The sequence below is a fragment of the Amphiura filiformis genome, chromosome 6 (assembly GCF_039555335.1).
Source record: "Amphiura filiformis chromosome 6, Afil_fr2py, whole genome shotgun sequence".
NCBI classification, from domain to species: Eukaryota; Metazoa; Echinodermata; class Ophiuroidea; order Amphilepidida; family Amphiuridae; genus Amphiura; species Amphiura filiformis.
This window is the reverse complement of record NC_092633.1, coordinates 38,528,290-38,550,808: the sequence shown is the minus strand read 5'-3', so window position 1 is coordinate 38,550,808 and position 22,519 is coordinate 38,528,290. Positions and strand designations below refer to the sequence as shown.

The window sequence follows — 22,519 nt, the reverse complement described above, 5'->3', positions numbered from 1 at the left end:
AACTAAATGGACCAAAGAGATTACATTTTAAGAGTATCGACCAAAGAGTATCGATGCAGAATTGCAGCAAACGGAACACTGTGGTAAATTAGAGAATAAACGATTGGTGCGCCAGCATTCACTACTCAAAATATTAGACCTGTCTATCATCTTTCACAAGGTAAAGGGTAGTAAAAACAAAAATTCATATTGTTTACTTGATTTCTTAGTCAGGTAAATATTATTTTAATAGCCATGAAGTATTTTATTGAGCAAAAATTAAGTTACCGTCATAAGCATTCAATTTAAATTAAAGTTTGCTGATGGTGAAATAATCCACTATTTTGCTCACAATGAGCGACACACAAACATGGCTGAGTTGGGATTCTTTGGGCCTAATCTCTATGATCTTGACTGGTAATTTCTAAGATAAGTCTGTGCTGGAGTCTAGTTGGAATTTTTTGCTGAATTTCATAAACTGCACACAGAATAAAATGCAGGCGATACATTTGTGATGCGATCAAGCAAAATCAGTCGGAACTCGGGACTATTGATTTTGAGATATAACCAAACAAAGGTAATATTTGCTTTTGTTTCCTGTTGTTTTGCTCATATCTTTGGTACTGGTTGTTCAATTTCAATGGGGTTTTCTGCAAAATGTAGCTTTGTAAAAAAATGGTACTATCTTATAAGAAACTCAAAATTTAATATTTTTGAGTTCCGACTGATTTTGCTTGATCGCGTCACATTTGTGAAGAGTACATTTAAATTAATTTGTATGCAACAGCAACACTTTACATTACCTGTTTGAAATATGGGTGCTACAATACTCAAGTATGAGTCAAGTATGTTTAATGTTTTGTTTTTATATAATTTGTACACAATATCAGTTTGACTCAATGTTAGAGTGTGTAGTATAGTGTGTTTTGTGCCAAGTATCACATTAAATGTGTTCAGGATACTCAGTATAAATTTGTTTTTATCATTTCTGGCAATATTTGTCAGAAACATGTATTGAATTTTAAGTGTGGAAGACCAATTTCAAGATTTATCAGAATGGTGCATTTCACTTCCATTTGCGACACCCGGAAATCCTTTTAAAGCCTATCATAAAATATATAAATCCTATGGAAGAGTTTGAAGGGATTTAGCATGTAATATAAAATGTATTGTTTGTCATCTACTGAGTCTGTATTTAATATTATAATCTATGAACTGTTACATACTCCATAGGTTGTTGAACTTGGGTCTATGATTCTAGAATAAGATGACTTTCTCAGATATAGCAAACTATACCTTTTTGTATTAATATATAAGGACAAATAATTTATTTTGTGACCCATGTACATTGTTATTGATACACTTTGACATATTTTGATCTATACCTCATTAATTTGGCATCATAAGCTATTTATTCCTTGAGAACATAGGAACTTGTGATATTTTATAACTTGATTTTAACATTTAAAAACTGTAATCCATTGTGAAGTTTAAATTGCTCAAAAGGTGCCCCCATGGATCTGAAACTTATTATAATCTCCTCTACTTCTTGAAGCAAAAAAATGCATTAGTACCCAAGTTCCCGGTCGTTCAATGATCTATATCTTTGACTACATGATCATATCATAAGCTGTTCCCTCAAGCATACAGATAGACCAGTTGCTAATTAACCTTTATTTATATTAACATTGGGCTATTCCATTTAAAAACACTACCTCTGTGGAACATTTTGGAAGTCTCTTCTGTAGGGAGAGTATGAATTTCAAATGGAATGTACATACACTGTATTAACAGCTCCTTTTGAAAACCCCTCTCTCAATGGAAGGTTCAGGTTGAATCTTTCTCAGAGGGTGTATGCAATTCAAATGGAGCTACCTAATGTGTTCTATTTGAAATTCATACTCCCCCTGTGGAAGATATTTCCAAAATCTTCCACAGGGGGTAGTGTGGATTTTAAATGGAATAGCCCATTGCTGTCACATATTAATGTAATGGCAGACTCATTCCCAATTTGCCCCATCAATCAATCCTTAATCCTGGCAACAACTCCCACAAAATTTCATATACACATACACACAGAAATAATCCGATTTTGACACATTTTGCTCTCAACAAAAAAGATTTATACAACATGATAAAATACAGAAGTTACAGACATAATCCACACAATAAAGAAGTGGCATTGGGCTGGCCATCTTGCAAAATCAACAAAATAATTGATGGATAATAAAGAATGTCACAGAATGGAGTCCTTTGGCTGGGCTCAAGACACCAAGGCAGACAGAAAGTCATATGGAGTTAAGGATGAGTTACCAAGTTTCATAGGGATCAGGTGGATGGCAAACAAATGACAGGAATCTTTGGTACCAACTTGGTGAGGCTTTCGCCCTGCAGTGGGCTGAATACAGATGATGATGATAAAAAACATCCTGTTAATAAAATTAAATGATCTGGTGTTGGAAATAGCAGATACATGTAAACTGTTCTTATTTAACCTGTGAAGTGTCATAAAGACATAGTTTTGCACTGCCCAAAATCCAATAACAACATCCTATGTTTAGTTTAATACAACCACAGATAGTACTACTCCCCATTCCAGAAAAATACAGAACTAATTAGGATTTAGCTATATTTCATTTGGAAATACAGGATAAGTTTTTTTAATCCAAAACAATTAGTTCTGTATTTTTCTGGAATGGGGAGTAAGAAATAAATCCCACACAAACAGACAAAGTTTAGCATCATGAGGGCCAATCGTTCCATGAAGTGAGAGACACAATTTTTATGCCTATACATATATATTTCAAACTGCATCTTGATATCTTTCGCATAAACGCAAAGGCATCCAATGTCTTGCATGCTTTGTTAGACACAGGCATTGGATCAAGCAGCCGTCATCAATATGCCACACCTCTTTCCATGCAGTGAGATATATTTATATATAATCATGGTGGTGTATCTGGAGCTCATCACTGAAAAAAAAATCTGTGAATTGCACCACTTCAATAGAGGGATGAGAATGAAATTGTCTTGGTAAATCTGAAAATTGCCAGAAACCTAAACTACTTTGAAAGTTATGGCTTAATTTTAAACCTGAAAATTCTTATGCCCGTTAATAGAAGAGGTTCCACCATGCACACACGATTTCCTCCAGGTCTGAGGCTCAATTGCATCCTTGTTCCACAACATAATGCATTAATACAAATCTGTTTTACATGTATGTCATCTCGTGATAGATGAAAATGGCTGACAACATGGATAACTTTAATGGGCTATTCCATTTAAAATCCACACTACCCCTGTGGAAGATTTTGGAAATATCTTCCACAGGGAGAGTATGAATTTCAAATGGAATTAGCACACTAGTTAGTTAGCTCCATTTAAATTTCATACACCCTCTGATAAAGATTCAACCTGAATCTTCCACCCAGAGGGAGGGCCAGGGGCGAAGCAAGCAGGTGGACCCTGAGCAAATGTGAAAATGAAATAAGGGGGGAAAGATCTGATAAAGAAGATGTTTTAAGTGCCCCACACTGTTCCTTGTCCATGGGCCCCTGAGGCTCTTGCTACGCCCCTGGGGAGGGCGAGTTAAATCAGTTTCAATGGAGCTGCCTAATGTGTTCATTCCATTTAAAATTCATACTCCTCCTGCAGAACAGGATTGTGTGGATTTTAAATAGAATAGTCCAATGGAACAAACAAAAAGAGAAAGGAAAACACCAATTATCACCATTTTTGCAATTTGCATACTGACTGGACAATATGCTTCTGAATGAAAGGGTATACCAGATGTGCACGCTGCATAAACAGTTCTCTCTTGTCTCACTCAACCATTATTTTATTTTAAAGAAGTGCAAAAATTGTGCATGAATTTTCCCAAACATTAGATACATACCCAGGCTTAAAGCCAGAACTGGTTATATCCATTATTATCCAGATTATTTGTGTTCATCATCTGGATATAGTTTCTGTGACAGCTACAGGGGGAGTATGAATTTTCAACAGAATGACACTTGAGCAGCTCCATTCGAAACTCACCCTCCAAAATTTTGACAAAAGTTTTATTAATATGAAAATGCTGCATGATGACTCAAATTATCTGCATAATAAATACTCATCTAATTTTTAAGACCTCTCTGAAGTCACAGTACAGGGTGCACTTTTGAGACAAATGCAGGCTATGACTTCTCAGGGAATAAAACCAACAGACTGATGATATCCTATAAATGTAACTAGTTTCATTTCATAGCTGTGCCTGTTCCTCCCCCCCCCCACCTGTAACGAAACAGAAGAGGGTCAAATCAGCATTTTGTATCCCCTCTCTTCATAACGAAACAAAATTTGTATTCATAGTACCTCATCTATCTTTTGGTTTGTTTCCTTACGCAAGCTAATAAAAGCTCTCCTTATCTTTCTCAGGAGAGCACTCAGTGAGCACTCTGGGCAAAACAAATTGGCGTCAACAATTAAAAATTTCTGTTTGAGGCGCCGCTATTTTGTATCTTTTGCTCTGGGCGCCACAACCTCTACCTACACCACTGAGAGCACTGTGTAGCTCATCTGTATTTATTAAGACTCTGTGATGTTCAATTTAACTCACTCCAATGACAGTTCTCCTTCATATACTCAGGACAGCAACATGTACCCTGAAACAGTGGGACTTACACTAGCCAGGGACAATTGCAGATTACTGCCCATGGATCTTTAGAAGCCTTAAAATTCATGACATTTTAATAGGGGGAATAAAGTTTCATGACACACAATGACACAACTTTAAAGCATACCCATATGCTCTTATTATCCAAGATATCTTTGTCACAGTGTCCAAACTCCTCCTCATATTTAATAAGGTCCACTGATGCAAATTTGATCAAGTTAGTAAATAGTAGGAGTAGCATTCCCTTGCAAATTCATACATGTTGCAGTATATAGTCATTGCATTGCATTAGTGCCTGATCTCAGAGTCTGCTTATATCTACATATAAAATGCACCAAACTTGTTTTTCTAAATCTTTTCACGATGAAAAGAATTCGGTCTGCAGTACAATTGTCCACACAAAATAGTCCACACATTGATGCCAATCAGTGTATATACTTGTCCATGAACTTTTTATGGAATTCTGATCTAAGTGTGTCATTGATAAATCTCTTCTCCTTTTTGTCATCCTCCCCACGGGCACAGTTCTTAAAGACAACATCATCATCCCATCTAGAAAGTAAAACATGAGTGAGAAATGATTGTTAGATATATTGCAAGTTTCTACTAAAGTCAACTTAAATTCAGAGCATCAACTGAATTCTAAAACTGTTTTAAACCAAGGATATGAGCAAAAACAATGAGAAAGAGCATTAGAGGAAATGACCTTACAGCTTGTGGGGGTACAAATGTACCAAAGTTTTATAACGAAGCGTAAAAAATGGAGGCTTCAACAACATGAATTCGTTTTTAGACAGATTTCGTAACATTAATTAATTACCGTATTGTTTGTAACAAACGCCCCGAAAAGGGGGGCATTTATTGAAGGTAAAAAAATTTAAAATCTGGTTAAATTTCCCTGTAGAAAGGAGGGATTTACGGCTGTCTGACGAAAATATCATTTTCATGGTAATTACATCAAAATTACACCCGTGGGCCGTAAGTGCATCATCAAGCAAGAATCTGGTGAAATTCTAAAATAATTAGGCAATGGAATGGATGGAAGTGTGATAATAGGTTTTGTCCATGCAATTTAGCGATTGTCACTGACAAGATTGACACGACTGATGCAAGTTTTTATCCAAATAAATTTGGGAACTGGCATCTGTGTTATAAACTCACCTCCTTTTGACTTTGAATTCATTCTTCTGTGATGCAATTAATGGATTTCCACTTAAAATGTTTTCTGTTCGTATCCTTTCCTCTTCAATCTTCTTCTCTTGTTCCTGGGGGGAAAATAATCATTATAAGAGCATCTGAATAATGATTGAGGTTATGCTTCAAGCCTGCCTTCTTGCAACTTCATTTCTTTCTCAATTTGAAGATTTTTCTAGAAACTGACTACAAATCCATCTCAAGAAACTGACTGAACAGTAAGTAGTTATCTAACATATTTGATTAGCATTTAGGTTTTTTAAGGTTTCTGACTGCAAGGTTGTTTCCTCCCAATCCCCAGAACTACAAATGCAGATAGGGGCACGGTGGCACAAGTTCTGCCTTGCAATCGGTGGGTTGCGAGTTCGAGCCCCAGTGCTGCCATCGTGTTGTACTCTTGGGCAAGGCGCTTTACCTTACATGCCTCCCTCTACCCAGGGTGAAATGAGGAGCTGTTATGAATATTGTCCATTGAGCGCCGCCCAAGGTGTGAGCATGCCTTGGGCATTGTATAGCAGCTGACATATTCTTACGACAGCGGAATAGATGTAAAGCGCTTTGATACCAAGAAAGGCGCTGTATAAATACCAACATTTTTTTTAAATGTTTTAATTAGCATTTGAGTTGGTACATGTACTAGGATTTATGTCAGGGTAAGAACCACTATTCTAGACTGCCTCCAAATGGTCAAAAGTCGCTTAATCAAAGAAACTTTGATTAATAGTTATGGAGCACAAAAAGAAAGTTTTTTACAGAATTTGAAGTTACTTTTTACATAACAATTATTAATTTCATGACATGTTCAGAGCTGACACTACTTACCTTTCTTGCTTCTTCCTGTGCCCTCTCTTTCTTGATTTTATTCAGTTCTGCTAAAAGATCTGCTGTATCATCATCATCACTCTCGTCAGAATCATCCTTAGAATAGAAAACAAACAAAAAAGCAAGAAATTTAAACAATTTCTTAATCATCCTTAAACGCAATTGTTGAAACTGGATCACAGATAACATATGGGCTGACTTTGCCATTGTAGATAGATTTGACTGTTCAATCTGGGTGCAATTATTGATGGTGCAGTACACTCGCACATGGTGGACATTTGTTGCCAAAAGCACGCATTCAGCACAGCTAAGTATACTGCGCCAATAAAGTATCCTTACAGTTGGAAAAATAATCACAATTTCAAAACTGAACAATATTTGGGTAAATTTGTTTTTTTAATAGATGCACTATTTAATCCTGCACATTATGACACCACATTGAATCCAATGTGACTTCAAGAAGCAAAGTTACAAGCATTTGATTAGACGAAGGTCCAGTTTTAAAAGTGACAAACTGGCCTATTCAAAACTCCACAGACTAGACATCTGGTTTGAGAGTGGTGAATGGCTAATTTATGCGTTTGGCTTTAATTTAAAAACAAATGGAATAAAAGAAAACTGAAACAAAAGAACTGACAAATAAAATGAAAGTTATGAAAAATATAGAGAAGTAAAAACTGAAATAAAAACTGTTTTAAATAACGCTTCATTGAAGAAACTGTGTTGTCTCTTTGTTTCGCTTGTTGGGAATCTTTTATGCCTTTGTATAGGCCAGTTTGTCACTTTTAAAACTGGACCTTCGTCTATTCAATTGCTTGTAACTTTACTTCTTGAGGTCACATTGGATTCAATGTGGTGTCATAATGTGCAGGATTAGATAGTGCATCTATTAAAAAAACAAATTTACCCTAAAATTGTTCAGTTTTGAAATTGTGATTATTTTTCCAAGTGTAAGGATACTTTATTGGCGCAGTATATGTTATACTTCTGCATAATCTTTGTACAATAGATAGTTGAAAATGCACATTCAGCTTACACTCGCCCATTTTTCAATTAGGAGACTATGATGTAGAAATGGTGATGAGATGTTTTCCAAATACTCATTACAATAGGGGAGCAGGGAAGGATATTGGTCAATTTTACGCTTTAGTGTGGTAACATTTTATCAGTTTATGCCAGGATTGTAGATACCCAACAACCATTCAACCAGACTTGGCAAAGCTTGGTACTGTACTAAGTAGTTTATGGAGGAGGCTAAACTTGATCCACGACCCAGAATTAGAATTAGGGGCGAATGGTTTCACTGCTGCATACAAACATCATAACTTGGAAGTCATAAACTCATCGTAAGTCCCAAAATCACACTTCATATGATTTCTATTTTACTTTTTAGCACCCCATATTGTATTGTAAGCCAAGCAGCAAGTGCAGATACATAATCTTCGATAAACTTACATCATCATCATCATCATCGTCAATTGGATCATCAGCATCCAGGTTAGCAGCTGGGATTTGCTCTATACGGGGTCTCTTACTTGAACTTGATGAACTGGATTCTTTGGAGAAAAAGCAAAATTTAAACATAAGTATGAGGGCTGGTCAATAAGTTCCCGCAACTATGGTGTATCTCCGCTCATGCATGACTTGGATGGCTGTTACTTATGATAAATTCAAGTTTGTACTTTTGTCTTTCAAAACAAATATGTATTAGCGATCCTGAATGCTTGATTACGTAATGACATTAGCATAAACACAATAGCGTATGGGCACTGCCTGATTTATGGTGAAAAGTAGTCAAGAAAATCTCGCGCCAAATTGAGGTATTGTTACATAATTCCAACTATCTCGAGAATAAAAGTATAGAATCTGGCACAGTTTTTGCAGCTTTATAGACCGATAACATAGGCATGATGCTGGACTCTTTTTAGACATAAACCATTTTTATTAAAGAAAAGAATTTGTGTTGAATATCTCCAATTTTGAGTAGGCTTTATCACCCATTGTTCTTTACATAATAAGAGATAGAAAGATTAATCGATGGCAAAATTTAACCAATGGTACCTGGTTTGATTGGGTATCTACTGATTATAAAAAAGGGAGGTCCCAGTGGTGAAACCATAAACATTTCTTTCTTAATGAACCCTTAATTTCAAAAGGTCTTGTTTTTTTAATTAAAGTAGCACACCATAGAGAGGCTCTGGATTGAATAAGAAATTTGAATTTCGAAAGGTGTGTCTAATTTTAGCATAAGACTTGGTATAGCAATTCACTCACACAGCTCCTGTTCCACAAACCTGGTATTAGTCATATTTTTAGCGCGCTTTTGATGAATTTTTACTTTTTTCTTACATTTTTGGTACTTTCAATCATGCATACCATCAACGCATGCGCATATTTCTATTTTTGTTGCAACAAATTCTATTGGCCTGACTATGATCTCTAATACCATACCAATAACCATATTTGGTTTTGTTTTATTTTGGAGATAATTTGGATTCTTTCTTCTGCCGTGTGGGCTCTTTTTCGCGATTTTCACACCATTTTTGCTTGTTGTTATAGGCCTATTTTTGGTGAAGTTCAAAGACGGTCCCTTTCCTCATCTGTTGACGGATACATTTCTTCTTTCACAATTATCAATTGAATATACTCAGATTACCTCATACCAAAAATAAGGCTTGTAAACTGCTTTGGTCTTTACTTTGCTTCTTTTTATTACACGTTCCTCAAAGCCAATTCAAATTTCTCGCCAATGTTGACAATTGTCAGTGTACATATAGCAATGACTTTATGCAAATGAGATTACGTAATTAAAGGTACTCTGATACTAATTGTTGTGCGTTTTGAAAGACAAAGGTACAAACTTTATTGATCGTAAGTAACAGTCATCTAAGTCATGCATGAGCGGAGATAAATAATGGTTGCGGGATATTATTGACCAACCCTCGTACTTAAAATATGTACCCAAAATTTCAAATTGACAATTTCTTGAAATTGTTTCAATATTATAAACAATTGTATCAATGTTATAAACAATTGTTTCAAACTGGTGAGTTTCAAAAGGACCCTTTATGGAATTCTAAAACCCCAAAAACATGTTAGTGTAAAAGCTACTATTTTCAAGTGCAAAATTGTTTGCAATTTTTTTTGAGGAAGCTGCAGAATTTTGCTTCATATTCAAAATTTTGAGTGCACATACAGAATTTGACATGAGAACTTGGACTCCTCTAAGTTTAGGTGTTGCCCATGGAGGGAGAGAGGAAAACATATAATTTTGTACCTCATTAGACTATTTTTTATAGCAGTCAAGTTAGCTCAATCGATAAGGCATTCGACTATGGTGCAAAAATTTGTGGGTTCGAACCCTGTACACTCTTGTGGAATAATTGAGTTAGCTTGAAATTCCCCTGGACAAGGAACTAACTGCTAATTTGTCTCCTTGTAACCCATACAAAACTCGGGGAGCTGATCCTGGTTGCGAAGGTTATGTGTGGAATGTCTAGGGTGTGCGCTCTTGTTGAAGCAGCAAAGTCCCTGAATTGTTGCTTAGTGGTTTATGGAATGATGTGGGGCTGTAGTGGTCAGTGACATCCTGTAAAGTGTGCTTAGGGTTGTGGATTAACGTCTAGGCGTTGTGCCTGTGCGTAGCGCACTATAAATCACTGTGCTTTTCTTTGTTTTTCTTTTTTTTGTAGCAAGTAATTTATGGAGTTGGAGTAATTTTCAGTCAAATACTATGAATGTATACCCTGATGATCACTTTATCTAATAAGAAATGGGCCAAAACCAATAATTGCTCACTAATTGATAATCACCCCTCCTGGTCAGATTCAAAGCTTGAGTAATCTCTGGTACATTTTTATGATAAATCAAAATGTTCTGCACAGTTAACTAGTGCCTTGTATGTCAACTGTTGATTGGTATTAGTGCCTGGTTGGGGATTTGTGGTTGGGCATTCACAACAGGATTCTTACCTCTAGGCTCTATTGATACATGTAAGGCAAAGATAAAAGTCTGTTTAGCTAGCCTGATCATACTGTAACTCAAGATATTTTATCAAATAATTTTGTGCATCTTTAGTTTTTTGCTTTTGGAAAGTCTAATTAGGAGAATTATAAAGACATTTAAGTTTGAAGTTACATGAAAAAGTACCTTTATTGCCTCTGTCTCCCCTCTTTTCCCTGGCAACAGCTCTTTCACGCTCTTCAAGTTCTTTACGCAGATCACGACGGCTGACTTCATCAATAGTATCCTGGCCTGTTTGTCTGCATTATGAAAGTGATAATAAACCTTTCAGTTATATATTGTTTAAAATATAAATCAATTGAGGTTCATTAAATCTTCACACAATGCACACACATACATTATGTGTGTGCATTGTCATCAATCCAAAATTTATTTATAATTTATTATTATATCACAATTTCAAAATGTAATTTACCCGAAGCTGGAAGTATATGTGACATGATCAAGGGAAATGAGTCGGATGTCGCTAATATTGATTTTGAGATATTGGCAAAGAAAGTGTTAAAATTCTTTTTGTTTTGTATTGTTTTCAGTAATTGATAAACTTCACAAAGAAAAGTTATATCAACATGGGGTTTTCAGTTTCTGAAAGCTCTAAATGTCTTCTTTAGAAACATATGTAATTGTAAAACTCGCTCCCCTTGATCATGTCACATATGATCTTTAGGTTTCCCATTTGACTAGCTGTGATTCTTGGTATTACCACTCAAGAGTTATTTTAGCCTTGGGTTTCCGATTCCTAATCATGATTACAATTACAATCACACATTGATGATCATCATGTAACCCTCATTATAAAATCAAATTTTTCCTGTTATTTACCTGTATTTAAGTTTGGTGTGTGCTGGTAAATCTCTGCTAGAATACTGCTTAGATAGTGCACTCAAGTCTCCTTCACCCTTACCACGACCACCTCGAGCTGGATCCCATGTAGGCCGTGCTGCTGTTGTCATCTTGACTGCTACCTACACCTGCACTTTGGTATCCAAGATTTCAATCAACTTCTTGGCGTATTAGAACTTAAAAAGATAAAATAATATATAAATTATAAATAAAAATAATAATATTTTAAGCAGACTTAAAAGCTCTTCAATAGATATCTATACAAGGAATTCTGCAGTTTGAGATTAAATTTGGAGGAAATTGTGAAAGAAATCTCACTGATATTCAAAAGTATCTCATTTTGAAAAATGGATCTCATATTTGTAATCAGTGTTATAGTCGAGTCCTCGTCATTCGAGTCCGAGTCCTTGGTGTCCGAGTCCAAGTCCGAGTCCGAGTCCCTGCCAATTTCTGATGTCCGAGTCCGAGTCCTCAATGTTCGAGTCCGAGTCCTTATGTATCAAATTCAAGCCCAGGGGTTTTCACCAATACCTAATCAACGTAGGTCTATACTTAACCAGAATTTTAGTTCTATATTAATTTCTTGTAAATACATAATTTGCTAGTCCCACTGAGCATGCCTAGTATGGTTTTGGGGCTGTGCAATAATTATCTGGAGCCCGGTGAAATTGCAAAAATGCTTATCCCTCTCGGCCTGCCAAAATCGCTCCACCCCTGCCGGCCTGCCAAAAATCTTTGCACCCCCTTTGCACATGCCATTTTTTGAGGATCCCAATTGACAAACTTTAAATGGTTTAGATATATGTTGCGGCGCAGCTGAGCAGGAAATTTGCATTATGTAAGCGTTTCCGTACTGTTTTCTAAGCCTTTTAGAGCGTTTTATTTGAAAACTGCCCCATATGTGCCAAAAATTGCTTGTTCCCCCTCTCGGCTTGCCAAAAAATTGCTTCCACCCAAAAAATTACCCCAATTTTACCTTCCCCCCAATGCTCATAATTTTTGCTCAGCCCCTTAGGTACCCGGGGGTGCCAGTTGAACCGTCAATGAAGTCATCACCGACCAAAATTTCGCGGTAAAAGGGTATCTTTTTAAGCATAGGCTACGCCAGCGGGACGCGAAAAAGGGTCTCAATTTTGGTGTTTTCTGGAAAAAAGGTACCTTTTTACAATAGATATGTCGGCGTTTTGGGTTCATGAAAAATCAAAGTCCAGCATTTGACGTCAGCCGCTGTTTTCGTTCCTGATTGTAAAAAACTTCTTACTTCCGGGTCTGTAAGTGTAATATATTAGTCTTGTGCCCGGTCTTGTACCATGATTAAAACTTCGGTGATGTTTGTGCATGCTGCCGAAGCGGGCTGCGTGAGAGACGGCGAGAGACTACGAATTTTGTACAAGGTACAGATACTGTGTAATCGGAATGGATTACGACATACGTTTGACTGCTGAACCAGATATGACAGGAACCATGCCTTTTAGAAATCGTGAAGTGACATTTGCCATCGCTGTTTGTCACCCGCGCAAACTTTTCCACTACAAATAACCTGTTGGTGTATGATCTTCCCAGGATGTACTTGTACTAATTGGATACCAATGAAATGATTGCAGCTTGTTTGTTGTGTATGACCACAATTTTGTGTTAAGGATGATATTCCAGGCTATTTCATATTATAACAGAAATTGTATGTAAAGGGATTGGAAATACACTAGGTAAATATTGCTTTCTACCTTCGTCAGTGAAAAGGGTCATTGGGACATGTAAGGTCAGTGATATGGGTACCTTTGTTTGCACCATGGCTGTGGTCAGTGATTTGGGTATCCTTTTTTTTAGCAGGTCAGTGGTAAGGGTTACCTTTCAGCCCTTGGGCATGTCAGTGTTTTGGGTGAAAAATAAAAGTGTCTGGTCAGTGATGACAACATGCAATGGTATATGAGTGGCACCCCCGGGCTTAGGTAGCATACCTTGGAAACAGAGTATAATCACAGACTCACAGTAACTTATTAGGCTTGTGTTTTAGAGAGGCAAAAGATGCAATATTACAATCAAAATATGACGTCACTACCAAAAAACCCCAGGTGACAAACGAAGAGGTGTTGGATCTGGCTGTAGGCCTATGCAGTATTATTCCGGAGGTGGGGGTAGCTGGGGTCACTCACATGTAAAGGTGGTACGGGTATGTGCAGCGGTCAAGGGTCCCTTTTTCAGGCTCTCCGGCAGTTCCTTAACACATAATTTGCATCATGCTCCAGTTCATTGAGCCTAACACTCTGAAAATTGTAGCTGGAGTGTTTAGCTCAAATTTGGAAACATTTTGAATTTGTTAGCTCCAAAGCCTATAATTTGGCCCAATTTTAGTTCACAGACCTCCACAAAAATGTTAAAATTTCAGTTCATCAAGCCCCTATTTTGCCACCAAATCAGTTCTTATATTTCCCAAAGTTCGGCGCCACACACCCTTACCAAAATTTAACTTGAGTGCCCAGAGTATTATAATTATTCATGTATATTCTACACAAAGCAGTCATGTCAATGATTAAAATCGATTTAACCAAGTAAATATATAACTGAAAGGAATCTTGCTTTTTGGTTGTACTTTTATTTACAAACTGAATTTATTTGCAATCAAAATTACTTAAATTAATCATGTGATGTGATCATTGATCAAGCATAAGAAGTTAACAATGAACGAAAATAAAATTAAAAGACCGAAAAAAGTCCTATTATGCGGACTCGAGGAGGACTCGAAGCCGAGTCCCCGAGTCCTTGGGGAGTCCAAGTCCAAGTCCTTAGCTTCCGAGTCCAAGTCCGAGTCCGAGTCCTTGAAAAAAGGACTCGAGTCCGAGTCCGAGTCCCGAGTCCTCCAACACTGTTTGTAATTGTCTCAAATTGAATAGATTTGAGAAGCAATTTGAGATCCAATTTGAGTGACAAATTGAGATATAATCCACCCAATTAGGTTTTATTGGGTGCTAAGTTGCTAACTATTATAGTTGATGAAGTATATGGTACTGTATGGAACCAGTGTCTAGACTTCTCATGGTCAAGTATGGGTTTAATTGCTGTTCATGGTCTTTTGAGTATACACAAGGTGGATAAGGTAAATTGATCTTAAAATGTTTTTCTTGTTCCTTTCCAAAGCAAAAAAAATCAAGAGAATGTTTTTCAAATTATTTAAAACATCAGAATATCTCACAAACTTAAAATCTGAATACTCATAAAATCGCTCGGAAAATCGCAAACTCAATCATAAACAAAGGACTTATAAATTCCAGGAGGATAGTACATACAGGCTGAGTCAAAAAGAAGTAAACTCATGTTTGAGAGGCTGTAACTCGAGATCTACAAGGAATCTACTAAAAATGAAAATACCACTGGAAAGAGCGAATTTTACACGTCTAAATAAATAAAAGAATTGTTGCAATTGCTCACAGCAAACTAAAGTTATACTCATTTGAATACAACCACCCATTTTTGTAGCTGCACACGGCTGATTGATTTTCATCCATTTCAATTTCGACGAATCAGCAAAGTGTTAACAGGATTTATTGTTTAAAAGACAACTCTTGCTTTTAATTAATATTCAACAAAGTCCATGACGGTAATATAGTTTGTAGGGGTACCAATTCAAGTATTTACGAACGATCCGGCAGAAGCTTGATTGGGGAATGTTGGGTAAAGGATTGAGCTGATCTTTGGTCTTGCTGTAACGCATGTCTAACTCTAGCAATGTTCACTTGTGATCTAGCAGTTCGTGGTCTGTCTGAAGCTTCCGGCAGTCTGTTCCTTAGTGTCTCATACACATTGAGCTTGTTCACATTCGTATATAACTGCTCATTTACATGAAACCCGGTTAGCTATAGGAAATTGGACACGAAAAAGACGCTGAACTTCAGTGGGACTCTTAGTTTCATGATACTTCGTCGACAGAAACGCGTGCGCTCCCGTGCGGTAAATTGTGGTGCCATGTTGTCATTTGGCCCGTTTTATTATAAGGTAGTGCAATGAGGTAAAATTCATATTGAAAAGAGCCCTTTAATATGTAGGAATTATTGATCGAAACCACACCTGCCACAGAACTTTATTTGCATTTGAATATCGCCCCTTACCAATACATAGGCCTATAATAGGTAAGCCCCTACTTGGGAAGTGAAACCGTGTGCAGCTACAAAAATGGGTGGTTGTATTCAAATGAGTATAACTTGAGTTTGCTGTGAGCAATTGCAACAATTCTTTTTTGTATTTAGGCGTGTAGCATTTGCTCGTTCCAGTGGTATTTTCATTTCTAGCAGATTCCTTACAGATCTCGAGTTACAGCCCCTCAAACATGAGTTTACTTCTTTTTGACTCAGCCTGTACATCGAATGTATGGAGCCGGTATATAAACCATAAGGATTGTGAAAAGCCGTAACTCACACATACGATGGGTGTAGGAGGATAGTTGGTTTCAGGTTGTTTGCTACAAAAAATGAAAAGAACAACAGCATTGCATAAGTAATTTGGAAATAATTCATGCAGTGAATACTGAAGCAAAACCCTGATATTTAAAGTGGGATACATAAATTTGAAGTATGTATCAAAAGATGTTTCATAGTATAATTGACCTTGTCTTCTTGGCAGAGAAACCTGATCTGCAAGCCCAAAATTCCCAATATTCAGTACTTCAACTACTAAATTGGAGTAATTAGAGGCCTTGCTCTGTCAAAAATACAATTTTGGTGATCCCCAAATTCTTTGACCATGAAATGACAAACATTTGGTAGCACCGATGTATTAAGCACCAATTAGGTGATTTATAGGATCTCATATTGGTACTCAAATTCATTCTCAAATTGGGTCTCAATTCTATCCAATTTGAGATGATTTTAAAAATGAGATCCATTTTCCAAAATGAGATAGTTCTGCACAACAGTGTCTTATTTTGAAATGCGCAACGTCGTCTGAAATCATTCACTTCATCGGCTTTGGGAGGATTTCTTAAGTAACCATCTGAAAATAAGTCCAGTCAATATTGGGTGCACCTTGCCATGTCCATCCCTAGCATGAACGTTCTATGTATGATAATGATATCATTGATATGGACTAAAAGTACATGTTTGCTTTGCATCTTCGCATTCTGCAAAGTGTTTTATTGTGAACTTCATGATTGAACATTGTTTATATGGACCCTTCAACATATCTTCTTTCAGCGAGTGGGAAAGATAAAAAAAAATCTTCTTTCAGCGAAGGGGTGTGCCTGAAATAAGAGGTGGGAAATCCTACCTACAACTACTAGTATAGCTCATCTTTCGGACGCACAAGGGGCTGTGCAATAATTATGTGTACCCCCGGAGTGGTGAATTTGGAATTTGGCTTGCCCCCCCTTTGGCCATGCCAAAAATCTTTACCCCCCTTTGACGTGCCAAAAACCTTTGCCCCCCCTTTGACATGCCAAAATTCTTTTGCCCCCCACCCACCCTTTACGTAAGATTTTGGGGAACCCAAATTTAAAACCTTAAATAGTCTTATACAATGCGAGCGCTGCGAGCAGGAAATTTTGCATATTTGAATGTGTTTCGAACGTTTTCCTACACCTTGTTAGGGCGTAATATAGAAATCGTGCCCAAAATATCTGTGCCAAAAATAGCTTCCCCCACCTTTCGACCTGCCAAAAAATGCTTGCCCCCCCCCCCTTTTGGCCTGCCAAAACGTTTTGCCCCCACCATAATTCACCAGACCGGGGGTACACATAATTGCACCACCCCTAAAAAACAGCACCAATTTGAATGAATGAACATTGTAAGATCATGAATTCTGAAAGAAATTGCCCAACAAGATCATTGAAGATGCACATGCTGCAAATGAATTTAGAATGTGAAGCATAAAGCGGTCAGCCCTTATTAATAACAAATAATGAGGGCCTCCCTCAACCAATTTTGAGAAAGTTCGGACGATAAAATCATACCAACTTAATGAACTTTGCCTGCCTCTTGGTCTTGCTTTTCTTGCCCTGAGATCAAAATGGTTAGTGCCGTACTATTACGCTGACTTTCGTATTCGGCGAGGAGGACGATTTCGACCTCCTCGTTTGTTTACAAACAGAGAGGTAGACAAAGGAGACTGTCAAACCTGTTCCGCTTGTCCAAATACTCAAGTATCAAAAGGATGGTCCACAATATAGACTAAATCAGTGATTCACGCAACATGAATAGGGGATTAAAAAGCTGTGAAGTAGCACCATGTGCTTCTATTGTCCAATTTGCCATCAAGATTTGAATGAAAACAGTTCAGACCCAGTACACGATAATGTCAGAAATTAATCATTTGTTCTGGGTCTGATTATTCGGACTACAAAATGGTATGGGTTCTTCAAATTCTGTGTATTCACAGATGCGGTATCTGCCCGGGGGTATCTAGTCCAGGCCCTAGCTAGGACCCGGCCTACACCGGATAGGGCAGAGATTTTGACACTTGATTTGGGTTATTGGACCTTTGAGGTTAACGAATCACAGAGGTGCTTTTATGCGGCGGCTGCTTTCGAGAAATCCAAGATGGCCGCCGGTGGCCATTTTGAAAATTTTAAATTTTAGTTTTCACTCAATATTCATGTGTAATACATCATTCTATAGGTTTTTGCATACAAGGAATCAATTTCTGACATTATTTTTATGATTGAAGGTCAGTATAACATGTTTACATTCAAGATGGCCGCCAAATGGTTGCCAAAAGATGGGGTTTTCATTAAAATGTATTTAGAATTCAATATTTTAACTTATTTGATGTTAAAATAACCATGGGTTGCTGATATTATGGTCAGTTGTCTATGTCATTTCTATCATCTCCTGGATATGTTTAAAAATTAAAATGGCTGCCAAAATGGCCGCCAAAATCGTCTTTTTTCTTTAAAATGTGTTACAGGAGTATTATGAAGTACCAGATTTACAATGAAATGGTGCCAAACATTGTGTTCTTTTGTATTCAAAGTATCTCTCTGGTAAAGGGGTAACAATATGACATCAGCATCAATTAATATGATCTCATGGGCATGTAAACATTCAAAATGGCCGCCAAAATGGCTGCAAAAACATGATTTTTTCATTAAAATGATATTTAAAACAGCATTTTAATAGATGTTGTGTTAAATATTTTCATTGAACGCTGATATAATGTTAAAGGAGTATTTCTATCCAAATTTCTTCCTGCTCATGTGTTTTTACATTCATGAAAGAAACCTAAACCCAAATTTTCATGCAAATCGGACATTCAGTTGGCGAATTATGGGCTATAACATATATTTCAATGGTCCATAGGATTGTGTGTGATACTTTCATTTTCGACAGAATGAAATTCAAAATCGAACATTTCGGCCCGTTTCTCTAGATATAAATTATAAATTTATAAGATAAATTTGCAAGATTCCTTTTGCACATGATCATTATGCACCTAGTAAGGGAGACCGCGGCAGGTTGGCCCCCTTTTCCCCACTTATCTGGAGAGCTCAGTTTGTGGGTTAGGAGGCTCTCAATTTGATACTTGAGAGCTGTTTACTCTAGGTAAATGCTAACAAATTTATATGGCTCTGTGACTTATAAAGTTAAAAAGTTATAGTAGTTGCAGGAGAGAGCGAAAAGAAAATTAACCAGGCCGGGGCAGGTTGGCCCACCAAACGGGGCAGGTTGGCCCTCTATGCACAACCGTGTGTTATTGCCATATTTCTTTCCAATAAAACATTCTAAAGTTACAACTGCGGTAAGATATCACCTATCATAGTTCCAAGATAATCAAAAATAAAATTCATTTTAGCCATCATGGGTCATTCTTGAGGAAATAGCTAAAATCAAGGAAATAACGTTAACCAATCATCTTATAAAACCCATAACGAAAAACTGAAAGGCTGTGGATAACAATTGTAATTGACTTTTTTGTTCATTATTAACTATTCTGAGTGATGAATTACTTTTTATGTACAAATTCCCAATTATAAAGAAATATGATATTGAAATATTGCTATTTCCAGTCAAAAAGTGCTCAAATAGGACAACAATATAGATTTTTTTGTACTATACTCCGCCTTTGAACAATTTTATCCATGGAACTGACTAGTGTTGGTGTGTAAATTGTATTTTGCTTCATTTGACACAAAATGGGTGAAAATGGAGAAAGTATGCATAACTCTTGCCCATAAACACAATGGGAGCAACCTGCCCCAGCACAAGTGGGCCAACCTGCCCCATAGTCTATTTTTTGTTTTCCATCAAATTCCGCAAAACAGAAACAGGATGGAAAGCTTTCAACTATATGGCATTTTAAGCAAGACCCATACCTTCCAGCAACTTACAATTTACATAATGTATTATGTGCAACAATAGTGCTTTCTTTCCTTTCCTTTTTTCTCCAAAATGACCATGCAAGTAGTTTTTAAATTGATAATATTATGTCTCAACAACATGTAATTTATCTGATTTTTTAAGGAAATGGTGCCACATGAGTGCTTAAATCAAGAAAAAAAAATATCTTTGTGGCAGAAGGGTAACGTAAAATATGTCATTCAAAATTATCCCATGGGTAAGTTCAAAGAAATAAAAGTGACTCCCAAAATGGCCACCAAAATATTATTTTTTCATCAAAATCTGTTACAGCGACACTAGGTATCTGGTTTTCAAGGGATGGTGCCATAAAAGGAGAGTATTTTCCCACATAATCATTATAGCATAGCAGTAATAGGAAAACAGCATGGACTTATGGGTAATTGGGCATGTTTAAAATTCAACTTGGCCACCAAAATAATATTTTGGATGTTGAGTGTAACAGTCATTTAAAAGAGTATATTATATTCTTTTAAATGACTGTTACACCAACTTTCAAGATACCAGTTTTTACAGGAGATGTCATTTTTCAGCTTCATGGCATATGGTTAACATTCTGTCGTAAAATGATTCTGCCGGCATGCTCATACCAACGGGACCCCTTATATACTAGGTGCATAATGATCATGTGCAAGAGGAATCTTGCAAATATATTCCCTTTCCAGAGAAACCGCCAACATGTTCGATTTTGAATTTTATTCTGTCGCCAACGAAAGTATAACACACAATCCTATGGACCATTGAAATATACGGTATGTTATAGTCCATAATTCGACAACGGAATGTCCGATTTGCATGAAATTTAGGATTTAAGATTCTTTTATGAATGTAAAAACACATGAGCAGGAAGAAATTGGGATAGAAATATCCCTTTAACATTATATCAGCGTTCCATGGAAATATTTAACACAACATCTATTAAAATGCTGTTTTAAATACCATTTTAATGAAAAAATCATGTTTTGCAGCCATTTTGAATGTTTACATGCCCATATGAGATAATATTAATTGATGCCGATGTCATATTGTTACCCCTTTACCAGAGGTAGTCAGGCTCATATCACACATTATAGGTGGCGCTATTCGTCCATAGGGAAGTGGAATGTGCCTGTACGGTCCAAAAATGGCTTTACTGTGGGGCTCAATGGAAAAAATTACTAAAAATTAATTTTGACCACCAAAACCTAAGTGATGTTGACTTATGTTGGTACTGGCATAATAATGGATTCATAAGCTATCACATAGTGCAATCTATACATCCACCAAGTGGACACTCGTTAAAGCGCAAAAGCAATTTGTGTGTAAATCAAGACCATCCAAAACAGCTTTCTTACAGTAAAGAATAGGAGGTCATCTGGGGTCACATACAGTAGTGTACATTGTACATGTGCCTGCTGTCACAATTTCACACACAAAATTTTGGACAATTTGGTGACACTATTTTTGTCTGTAACTTCAAAAGTATATGCACTAGAAACATGATTGACCCCTTATTGTTTAGGTAATTTGATTCTCTTTCAAATGAAAGAACTTTCAGCTAAAAATATTGAACTTCAAAATTTTATGAACATACCTACCAGAGGGATACTTTGAATACAAAAGAACACAATGTTTGGCACCATTTCATTGTAAATCTGGTACTTTATAATACTCCTGTAACACATTTTAATGAAAAAAGACTATTTTGGCGGCCATTTTGGCAGCCATTTTGATTTTTAAACATATCCAGGATATGATAGAAATGACATAGACGACTTATGCTTTGTTGTCACCATAATATCAGCATCCCATGGTTATTTTTAACATCAAATAAGTTAAAATATTGAATTCTAAATGCATTTTAATGAAAACCCCATCTTTTGTCACCCATTCCGCGGCCATTTTGCATGTAAAAACGTTATACTGACCTTCAATCATAAAAATAATGTCAGAAATTGATTCCTTGTATGCAAAAACCTATAGAATGATGTATTACACATGAATATTGAGTGAAAACTAAAATTTAAAATTTTCAAAATGGCCGGCGGCTCATCTTGATTTCTCGAATTCATGGCAGCTTTTTCGCAAAAAGCACCTCCGTGATTCATCAACCTCAGAGGTCCAATAACCCAAATCAAGTGTCAAAATCTCTGCCCTATCCGGTGTAGGCCGGGTCCTAGCTAGGGCCAGGACTAATCTGTGAATTCACAGATATCTGTGTATTCACACATCTGTGAATTCACCAATCGGTCCGTACTGTACACATGTACATGTTTTTAAACAAAACATGAATGAAAAATGAAAAAAAAGAAAAAAAAAAGACAGTATTAAAAATAGCACAAGTCAAATGAACAGATATTGTGTATTTCATTTTCCATCACTCAAGCGTAATAAATTATACATTTTATCCTTTACCTTTTGTGTACGTAATTACGACAATCCCGTAACAAATGAGTCAATTTTGAAGGAAATTACTGTTTTAAAAAAACGTCTCCGATATCTAAAATGTCTTTACTGTTGCGTGAATATACCTCTACAGGCTGACATCCTTACTAACTTACGCTTGCATAGCATGATGTTAAATGTCAGCCCTGTAAGCTTTATTAGTGATTTTACGCCGTATAGTTGCAGGTATTTACATTAAATAAAACTCCGTCAAATAACTACCAAATTGTAATTATTT

At 36.6% G+C, this 22,519-nt stretch overlaps 1 protein-coding gene across 1 annotated transcript; it reads right to left on the bottom strand.

Moving 5' to 3' along the window:
* Positions 1-2,079: 2,079 nt before the first annotated feature.
* LOC140155393 (spliceosome-associated protein CWC15 homolog) lies at positions 2,080-22,392 on the bottom strand. Its single transcript, XM_072178224.1, has 7 exons — positions 22,252-22,392; positions 11,498-11,694; positions 10,802-10,914; positions 8,108-8,208; positions 6,653-6,748; positions 5,798-5,901; positions 2,080-5,188 (listed from the first exon to the last, which is right to left on the bottom strand). The coding sequence occupies exons 2-7, from the start codon at positions 11,626-11,628 to the stop codon at positions 5,062-5,064; spliced, it is 672 nt and encodes a 223-aa protein (XP_072034325.1). The 5' UTR covers positions 11,629-11,694; positions 22,252-22,392; the 3' UTR covers positions 2,080-5,061.
* Positions 22,393-22,519: the final 127 nt, after the last annotated feature.

Coding starts and splice junctions, on each gene's coding strand:
- LOC140155393 (XM_072178224.1), bottom strand. CDS start 11,628: ATGACAACAGCAGCACGGCCTACATGGGATCCAGCTCGAGGTGGTCGT. Junction 10,915..11,497: donor CACACCAAACTTAAATACAG/GTAAATAACAGG, acceptor TTCATAATGCAG/ACAAACAGGCCAGGATACTA. Junction 6,749..8,107: donor ACGATGATGATGATGATGAT/GTAAGTTTATCG, acceptor TTCTATTCTAAG/GATGATTCTGACGAGAGTGA.